The 10,975-nt window shown below is 36.3% G+C and overlaps 1 protein-coding gene across 1 annotated transcript; it reads left to right on the top strand.

The window, feature by feature from the left end:
* Positions 1-559: 559 nt before the first annotated feature.
* LOC149173629 (uncharacterized) lies at positions 560-8,352 on the top strand. The gene is made up of 5 exons (XM_089426767.1): positions 560-1,524; positions 3,708-3,828; positions 4,019-4,165; positions 4,290-4,415; positions 7,955-8,352. The coding sequence occupies exons 1-5, from the start codon at positions 560-562 to the stop codon at positions 8,150-8,152; spliced, it is 1,557 nt and encodes a 518-aa protein (XP_089282893.1). The 3' UTR covers positions 8,153-8,352.
* Positions 8,353-10,975: the final 2,623 nt, after the last annotated feature.

The raw sequence follows: 10,975 nt of genomic DNA, 5'->3' as shown, positions 1-10,975 counted from the left end.
CCGTGTCTTCTTCACCTTCGACAGATTTCTCTTTCGAAGCCCAAGAATTAAGTTCGCTGTTATTGAATGCTTCCTCATCATCGTCTGATATTTTGAATTCATGCCGGGTCGTGGAATCCTTCATCGATAGGCACAGCTGTGATCAGACCAGGCATTTTTACATAACATGCTTCCCCGTTCTGCTCCGCAAGATCTTCGGCTTCGAGGAGGTCTTACAGCCGTCCGGCATTGGCGGATGGATCGCGCAGACCTCTGAGCATTCCGCGAATGCGGTCGTAAATCTTCTCTCGCCGTCTGGAGCTTTGTTTTCGTCAATCTTTGCCGCAGACGAGGAAAATGTGGTTCGCTATGTGTTTCCATCCGAGCGCCTTCCGGCGTGGATTCGTCACATGCTTCAGTCGGAGAGGGGTTTGTATATCTTATCTGAAGTCTGCCCTGCTTTATTTAAAGACCGATTGAAGGAGGACGGCCATGGAGGAGGATTCAGGTGCAGTTGAATGCATTTGAGTATTTTATGTTTTGGTTTACTTATTACGCTGTATGCAAAGATAATGATATTATGCATCGTTCGGATTCGGATGAAATGAAATTGGGGTTTAAGAAGGCTTCCCGGTCTCGTTTCGAGAAATGGGCGTCTTCTCTGCATAGTTTGCACGGTAGCCATGACAATGGAAGGCCTGTGAAGTTCAATTCTAGCCCTTATTTGCATCTTCTGAATTTGTATCTACACAAATTTGTTCCTATATCTGATTTTTGTGCTCCTAGTGTGTCTGTACATCATTTTTTCGAGGAGAATCCATCGATATTTTCTCGCGCCGAGTTTGTTGTTCATACCTTTGTACAGTTTTGGTTAGTGAATGACGATTTTTCGCCCTTACCTTCACGGGTTTGCCAGTCTTTTGGTATTTTGTTACCTGTTAATAATCGATATCATAGGTATGGTCTCCCCAGTGTAGAAATCACAGAGGCTGTGAAAATACTGGTCAATTATGTAAGCAGTACTTTGTGTTGTCCTCAAGAAGAGTTGAATTCTGGATGGAGAGCTGCATCACAAATGGATACCTTGAGATTGAGGTCATTTTCCTTGCCACGGAGTAGTTTGGTTGTGCCTGCTACATGGTCCCTTCTGTTACAGAGGCCTTTGTACAGGTTTATATTACGAGCTTTCAGTTATTGGCCAGTAGGTGCTTGTCTGAAGAAGGCTACACACATTATTGATCTATGGTTGGATTATTTACAGCCTTGGAATATTGGTGAAGAAGGCGAAATGATGCCCGCTCTCGAAGAGGATCATTATTTGGAGGCAGAGAATAAGATGCTTAGGGATAGGGATCAACGATTGTCTCCACTTTCAGGTAGCTTGCTTCAAAAGCAAAAGACTGGTACTGATTTTGTGGGATCATTAGTAAAAAGAAGCACGAAAGAAAGTTGTTATGGATATAATGATCATTGGCAAAACTATGTTCTGGCTAATTATCCTTTTTATAGCTCTCTTGTTGTTCAGTTTCTTGTATTTGCCCACAAGTTCGTGCACATCAAATACCAAGGCAGTTCTTCAGATGACTCACAAGGTGCATTGCTCTTTCCTTTATTCTATTATGTCTTATTGATAATAGAAAGGAATAGATGAATAAACTTTGACACTTCAAGCAAGACCCCATGTTTATTTAAAGCAAGATCCAATGGTGGATTAAAGGTACTTATTTCAAGGTAGGATCAACAATTAGGATTATTATACCTAGGTTTTGTATCTAGAAAATTCAGACATGAGGAATTTACTTTTGGAAGTGTGAAAATCAATTAGTTGGAACTTCCTCTTGCATGGGAATAATCACATAGCAGGAAAGGAGAAAAAGTGTTGTCCAGATCCGAATGTAGATTGCTGCCTTTTAAATATTGAATTTGCCTTGCTGTCAGTGCTATATTAACAGAAAAATTCAACATTAACAACAAATGATCCATTCCTGATAGATTAAGTTATGAGCAGTCTTCATGCATGTAAATGTAGGCTTGAATTTGATATAATTGTTTATTAGTTTAACAGACAAAAAATGTCCTTGGTTTATTTTATAAGCGTTTAAACTATCTTTCTTATTTTGCACTCAAATGCTTTGTATGTGAAAATTACGTCGTGTTATTGAAACTTAATTTGGTTGTTAATTCAACAAACAAATAATTGTCTGTGGTTTAAATTAGAGACATTTAGATTAGCGTCTATTTTTTGGATCTCAAATGCTTTGTGTCTGAAAAATACCTATCCAACTTATTATTTTATGTTGACAAATTCATTGTAGTTTAAATAGTTGTAGACAAGATTTCCAATCAAATAGCTAAGCACACCATCTATTTACAGTCTTTTGTGGAGGGTCATTTCCATAAATTATCATGTCTATTGCTCGAGAAACAATGGGTAAATTCAGCCTGATGTCATTGCACTGAAGTTACTTCTATTTGATAATTCAGCGAGCAATTTATATGCTTCATGTTTTGGACGAGTTCTGCAAAGAAGGATTGAGTTTTGCATTTTACATCTGATAGGTACTTCGCTAACTTTGTATAATGGGCATAGATATTGAATGGATATGGACAAACTTGTGATCCCAACCCAAACCTGGTTTGACTATGCAATTTTGAAGAAAATGTTTTTTGGTATATTCTTATGCACTGTCAAGGGTTCTCAACACAAATTGGGAGTGATCATGTTTGCTGTCTTTATAGTATAATTGGGCTAGGAGGCTCATTTTACAGCCCAGTGTGAACGTGATGTGTAAGTATGTCCGTGCTCAACTTGGACTCTAGAGTTGACATGTGTCCCTCTTAAAATAAAAATAAAATATTCTCTAAATAGAAAAGTAATGTTGGCTATAATAAAAAAGAAAAAAAGAATATGCTATACATGTTTAATTAGTTATCCATTTGACCTATAATATAATTTCATGTAAAGTAATTAGAAGTAAAAAAAATTATGCGAGTAAGATGTTTAAACCTTATACTTTTCAAAAAATAAGTTAACACTTTATATAAATAAATTACTTGAAGATCTATATTAATAACTTGTGTGAATATCAACTTATGTGAATCCGTGCTTAAGATGGATCCATGCTGGTAAATCATAATGCTTTTCTGACCAAAAAATGTCTTGAATGTGTGTAGTAAGACTTGAAGATCTATATCAATAACTTATGTGAATATCAACTTATGTGAATCTGTGCTTAAGATGGATCCATGCTGGTAAATCATAATGATTTTCTGACCAAAAAATGTCCTGAATGTGTGTAGTAAGTCTGTTTCTTTCAAAGAAAATTGAAGTCCTAAGTTTCTCAAATCTTTCCCTATAACTGTCTGGATAATGTTGATATGCCAATAGTCGGCATTCGTAATCCATTCTCAAGTCACATAAGAAGTGAGTGCAACTCAATGTTACTTAGGTGGATCATGGTTGGGTGGGCAGTGGTCTTGCCTGAAACCTTGCGTTTCCTGCCAAGTTTGATGATTGTTTTTTAATGTCTTATTGAAAATGTTCCTGGATTTCAATATTTCACTGTTTTAGCTTGATCTTCTAACAAGTTCACTTCTTTGATAACGGTAGCAGTTGGTGGTTATTATTTCTAATTTGTTTCTTTTATCCAGATAGAAACAATACTTGAAATCCAATTTACATTCGTGCATTTTCGTTGTATATTCATGATCACTTTAATTTTCAACAGGTTTGGTATTTGGCTGAGATTTATGTCAGTTTATACTGGAGTTCATAGTACATGTATAATTTTGTTTGTTAATGTATTTTCGGACAAGTATATCAAATGGGATTCAAAAGGGTGGACTGTGGTTATTCACAGTTGAATTTCCATGCGTATTTCATTGTATCATTAGAACTGAGATATGTAATGGCAATAACATCTTTTTCTGAACGTGTCCTTTGCAGTGTTACCTCTATTCTTTGCTTTTCCAGAAAACCGGTTTTATAATTTGTTAAAGTCTGTTGTATTCTAATGTAATATTTTGTTTTCATCTGTAGGTATTAAGTGTTTTGGTATCTTCAAAAGAGCTACTGTGTCTTATTCGAAGCATAGATTCGACATACAATGATGTGAAGTCGGGAAGTGTGCCATGCTGTTTTGACAGTTTGCATAAGGTTGTGCCTGCCATCCGAGAGCAGCTACAGGTCTTCCCTCTATGACCTGTACAGTGTTCTGACGTAGGCTACCTTATCCAATGCACCATTTTTAAAAAGGTTTTGTTTGGAAAATGCCTCATTATATTAAGATGTTTCTTTGTGACTACTACAGGACTGGGAGGGTGATTTATCAAATTTTGAGAAAGGCAGTGAAATTACTCACTCTCCTTCGCAAAAAGAAACACCGATGTTGCAACTTTTCAGCACCAGTGATAGTGGAGGCCATCAAATGCTAAAGGTAAGTTTTGTGAATAGTTTCTCTTTATCTCTTTCTTTTTGCAAGACTCATTTGGTTGATGGATAGGTTTATAATTTATTCTGCCCGTACATCAAAATTGGAACCTTACAAAGATAATTCCTTACAAACATTAATTCAACAAAATTTTTATTTATGCCATTATAAGGAGGTAACTGCATCAGTAATTGTTTATATTAATTTTCCCAGAGAAAGATGTTCCCTTAACTTGCCCACATATTAACTGTTCCAAGTGAGGAAGTTGGTACATTGTCAGAGTGATGGAATCCCCCTTTCTCCCTCCTTTCCCTGTATTTTTTTTTCTGGGTGAGGAATGGAATTGACTTCTAGTTGAAATACCAGCTAGTAACTGGACAGAACTACTTGGGAATAGATCCTGTAACCTCCCTGGGTATTATGCCTTCTGTAGAAAGGGTTGGGCAAACTGAGCTATACTATTGTGCTAAGTGTTCATTACATATGTACAAACATGAAATCAATCACTATCTTTATTGGGATTTTCTATAACTAAAATGGAAATGAATTCTATAAATCTTCCATACAAAAGGTTAGAATGACTTTAAAGCTCAGGTAGCTGGACATTATTTTATTCAAGAGGAGAGCTGTGTTGGAGTAGATTATTCCTCAATTTTTTGACCACACTGCAGAGCTCATCTTCAGGGTATAATTGAAGTTTGATTAAATTTGGGCTTGATAAGAACATACTTTTGAAGTTTGATTAAATTTGGGCTTGATAAGAACATACTTTTAAAAAATTGATTTCTGATTAATCTTAGCTGGATAATAACCTAGTTGTGATTTAATTTTTCTAGTTGGAAAATAATCTGCCATGGTCTGGATCTTCAACTTGTCCTGACGATGAACCACACTTGTTGGTTTGGAACGCGTCGACAAATGATTTATGATGTGATTTATGCCGAAAAATCTTCTCAATAATTGAGTTTCTAAACTTTATAGATGATTTTTATTTTTTATTTTTTATTTTTGGGAGGGGGTGGGGAGGTAATTTAAAGGCCTTTTATTAACTGTTGATGATCACATATGATCCAACCTTCTGTATGCCTCTGGTCTGCCACTAGGGAAACCGGACCATTGGCAATACAGGAGGTCTGCTGTCCAAAAATATACATTTTAAAAAAATATACTGAGTTCTAAAAAATCCTACAGTGCCTTGGCTTAACAGCCACAAAATATAACACATAATCCTACTATAATAGTAAAGATAGAAAACATAAATTTTCATGAGGAGACTAGGAGGTGGAAACCTCCACATCTATGGGTGCTTGATCACCTGGACTGTCTAGATGAGTTGGGCCTTTGCCATGCAGTAAGACTGCTTTTATCCTTGTCAAATGCTTGTCCATGGCTTTAAATTCCAACTGCATCATGTTCATCATCATCAGAATTTTGTTTTTAGTGTCATTTTTGGAAAGGAGTACCCTTCCCTGCAGCTGTCTAGTTGTAAAGGGACTGGTACATCTACTCTTGATAGATGACCTTTCAGCAATGAAGCAGTGATACCTCTCAAATTTCCATTGCCATTTTCCCACCCTCAAATGCTAGTTCCAACTCACACGGCAATTGATGAGCTTTCGGGGTTATGTATGCCCTGAGGAGGCCCTGCTGCAGATAGAATCCACCTCAGAAGTGCGTGCCCCGGCCAACTGAGGAGTAAGGACTTGACGAGAGCAAGAAAATAAAGAGACCTGAGTAGGAGCTGATCCCAAGAGGAGGGTAGCCCAAGATGGTCTGGTCCCTCTCTCACACCACACCTCGACAAAGCCTCACACCACCATAAACAAAACCAGAAAAACCATAAAGCAGCAAGGAATAACAGAGGATGCCCTGGATTCAGCATAATTAGATAGAAATTGCCATTCATGAATAACATTTACCATCATGAAACAACACAATGTGCCTTTGCAAAGCTTCCCAAATCTGAACTGAGACCTTGCAAAGATTGCTTTTCTCATGCGAGGAGTTTGGTGGAGAGTAAAAGCATCATCTGAGATAATGAAGGGACGTACAACTGTGTACACATTCTCATGAAGTGGTGTGGTGGGCACATCTACCTTGCTGGGGTTAGATGAAGTTAATTTGATGTAAAGCATCAAAGAGGAAACATGACATCAATGACTAGTTAAATGTGTTGTTTAGAAATTAGACAAGGTTAGAGAAGGTTATATTGAAATTTCACATTGGGTTGGCCTATACTTCTACCCCTTTTTTGGTTTCTTCTCTTTTTTCAGCTTTTATTTGGTTACGCAGAGGAGAATTTGCATGTTTGCAAAATGATGCTTTCAGAAACATCTTCATCCATCTGACAAATCTATAATTTCTCCATAAGTATACAAAAATGGTGAGGAGTGCAGAGTTCCTAAACTACTGGTCTGTCTGATCTTCTGCTGTTAAAACTTAAAGTTAGCTCTAAGAGTCTAAACAAAACAATTTGATAGTTAATTTTGTATGAATTGAAACTTCTGTGTCTACCTTAGATAAAATTTTACTTTGAAGCACATCGTTGTAGATTATACAACCTTTAGGCATACATATTTTCTTGATTATCTCTTCTATTTTTTGCCTCACACCAGATACTTCTAATTGATTTATTCCAAAGTGTGTTTCCATCAATAGTATCAATAGATTTTCGTATAGGGGACCTTGCTAAAAAGATCTTGCATTCTGTCCCTCGTACCTTATTTAAGAAATGCCACCCATTTCCAATGGAGTAGAGGCCACTTGTTTTCATTTTTATCTCTCCAAAGGATGTTTCTAATGATGCTCTCTAGATATTGTATAATTGTAGCAGGGGCCATTAGAATGTTGCTTTGATAGAGGGATATCTGATAGGATTGGCCAGTGTCCAGTCTCTTGCCGTATGTTTCAAACTTGACAGGTAAATAGGATAGGCCAATGGGATTGCTAACTTCATCAGTGTTGATGACGTAGGGATGTAAAGATTGCCCTATCTCTTCTATTTAAGAAAAGCCCCATCTCTTGTCCGTCATGCCCATGGGGGAAGTTCAATTTAGGTTTCAGCTTATTGTATAATACCAGTGTCCAGTCACTTGCCTTATGCTTCAAACTTGACAGATAAATAGGATGGGCCAATGGGATTGCTAACTTCGTCAGTGTTGATATAAGGTAGAGGCGTGAAGGTTTCCCCTGATAGAGGATATTACAAGTAGAGGAAGGTTCTCAACATGGCATTACTAAGTGATTGCATCCATCTAGAATTTGAAGAATTATATATTTTTGCTTGTCTCTGCATTAGATATGTCTACTAAATGCTTCCAGTTAATGGGGCATTGATTTGAGCATTCAATATATTTTTATTCTTTATCAAAGTATTCTTTTGTTGTATTTGTATTTTTCAATTTATGCCTTACGATGTTCCCTTTGCAACATCTGGTGCAAATGCTAGTATATCTTACCTCATTTTATGGTTAACATTGTATAACAAAAACATGCGTTGTGTTATGTAATTAATACTAACATGTAATATTGATTTTTTTTGTCAGAATGCTATAGGTAATGATTGCCAAGACGATGATCCAAATTATGTTCAACATATATCAGGAGATGATGAGGATGAGGATGAGGATGATGGTGGTGAAGGAGGAGATGATGATGATAGTTGCGGTGTTGGTGATGATGTGGATCAGAGTAATGAGGATGGTCAAGATGATCATGAGGATGATCTTGGTGGTGGTAGCTAGGCATGCACATGCATTGTTTTTTATGAAGAAATTATTGTGTAGAATGACATTGTTATGTTTAGATGGGTGTTGTGAATTTACCCTATATCAATGAGACATTTTGATTTTGTAATCATACGATGAGTTTGATTTATGTATGTTGTTAATTTATCGTAGAATAACGATATTCATGAAATATTTTGATTTGTTAATCATATTTGAATTTTACTTGTTTTGATTAAAAATAATACTGATTTTATTAGTATTATGTTGCTATTTTATACATGTTTTGAAAATTGTTAATGACACATTGTTATTTTTTTGGATGGATGTTTTCAATTTCTCTTAAATTTCTTTACAAATGATTTTGAATTGTGATATCTGCTTTAATGATATTTAGAAACTATCATATATTTCACTATGAATCTATAAAGGGGGTCGTATATGTAAAGAAAAATATACTCTATATAAGAAGTCAAATGCGGATGTAACCATGGATGCAAAATTGAAAGTAAAATTGGATGTTAAACTAGGAATTAATACAAAATGTAAACAATTGACATACAAAGTGTTTTAAATTAGAAGTGAAAAATTGTGCAATAGTTGACACAAAGAAGGGAACAAAACATGGCATACAAAAGGATATCAAATTGGGCAATAACAAGGACACATAAATGGGCACCAAATTAGATGCAAAAAAGACAACAACTAGATGTAAAATAAGATGCAAAGTTGAGCGTTAAAAAGAAGCAAAAAACGTTACAAATTAATATACCAAATGATGATGCAAATAATGGTGTAAATTTGGGATGCAAACTTGGGTGCAAAAAAGGAAAAAAAAAAAAGATGTAAGAAAGACATAAAACAAGATGCAAAATGGGGTTGAAAAAAGGTGAAACCAAGGATGCCATATTGGATGTAAAAAATGATTCCTAATCACATGCAAATTTAGGCTCGAACTCAGACACAAAATTATATGCAAATGTGGACACAAAATGAGGCAAAAAAAGATGCAAATTTGGATGGTGAAAACGATGTAAAACTAGACACCAAAAAAATGCAAAATTGGATGAAAAAGTCGGTGTAAATATTGGTGCAACATTGGACACAAGTAGACACAAAAAATGGTGCAAAAAGGGGCATAAAATAGCTTAAAATTGGATGCAAAACTTGGTGCAAAAACAAATACAAAAGTAGACGTAAAAAATGGCTCTAAATTGAATGTACCATTAGACACAAAATAAGATGCAAAGGTGGACACAACACATGACTCAACATAAGATGCAAATATAAATGCAAATTTGGATGCTCAAAATGATGTAACATTAGATGCAAGAGACCGTGTTAAAAATGATGCAAAATTGGATGAAACAAATGACGCAAAATATGGTGCAAAATGAGATGGGAAAAATAGAGACAAATCAAACGTAAATGTGGATGTAAAAAATGGTCCAAAAAAAGATGCAAAAATGGGCACAAAAATGGATGCAAAATTTGGTGCTAAATCAAATTCAACACATGGTGCAAAGATAGGCACCAAAGCTGGTGCAAAAATAGAAGCAAAAACTAGTGTAAGACTAGATACAAAACCTGGCGTAAGACTAGATGCAAAAACTGACACAAAATGGATGCATAAAAAGACGTTAAATTGGATTCAAAATACAGTGTAAACTTGATGCAAATGATGGTGCAAAAATGGAAGCAAAGAATGACACAAAATAGGAAGCAAAAGAGAATGAAAAATAGATGCAAAAAATGACACAAAACTAGAAGCAAAACCTGTCATAAAATAAGATACAAATCTTGGTTCAAAATTTGACGCAAAAAAAGGACGCTTTAAAAATTGTACAATAGAGCCAGATTTAGCGCCAGGTTGCTCATCACAATTACAAAAAAAATGCACTAAAATCTGGCGCTAAATCTGGCGCAAATCGTTGGTTTTGTTGTAGTGATTACAATTTTCCCTTGTAACTCCCTCCCGCCTATGTTCTACCTATTTTGCAAAACTAACACCTTTTTCATGCTCCTGAGGCCTGAACCCACCTTACCTACACTGTCATGTGCATTTTCTATTCCTACCTCAATGACTTGTCTCCCCACTCTTCCCACGGAATATCATCGAACTTGCAGCTTGCCCGCACCACTTTCCAACCCTTACTCACAAGTTAGTACGCAATCCCAAATGAGACTGTTGGCATACCTCTACACATTAGCCATTGTTTCCAAAGCCACTCCCTTCTTGCGGCCTACTCTCATTGTGGCATTGAGTCATCGTTTGAGCCAATTCAGGGCATCAATCCTGTAGCTACATGTAGTTTTTCACAAGCTTTGCGGCACTCATACCACTCCACCGTTGAAATCTGAGACCTGTCAAGCCCCTACTAGTCGTGTGGAAACCGAGTATTGAATTCCATTTTTTTAAATGCAATATTAGTCCACCGATACCACCACTTTAATGCTATGCGGCTCCGATACATTATACCACCTGCGCCGCTTTAGTGTTTGAACTCAAAACCCCTACTGAAAACCTCTACTCAATCTTTACATTAATCACATTCTTTATCTCCTCTTTTGTAAACTTGGTAACAGTGACCTTAAGCATTCCATTCTTCATTTGCGCTTTGATTTGATCTAGCTTGTACACTTTTGGGGGAATTTTGATGCGGCTACTGTATTTTTGTTTACTGTTGTCCAATTCTGCCTCTGAGAGGGATTCCCCTTTTATCAATAGGGCATTTTCCTCGGTATAAACCTTGACTTCTTCCTTCCCCAGGCCCGACATGTCAACCCGCAGATGCAAAGCTTCCTTATCTTCAACAACTTCCCACGATGAATTTTTTATTG

The sequence above is a fragment of the Pinus tabuliformis genome, chromosome 4_2, assembly GCF_031772625.1.
Source record: "Pinus tabuliformis cultivar Carrire ecotype Pingquan chromosome 4_2, CPIR1, whole genome shotgun sequence".
NCBI lineage: Eukaryota > Viridiplantae > Streptophyta > Pinopsida > Pinales > Pinaceae > Pinus > Pinus tabuliformis.
Note: the sequence above shows the minus strand (reverse complement) of the source record. Positions and strands in the feature narration are given on the sequence as shown.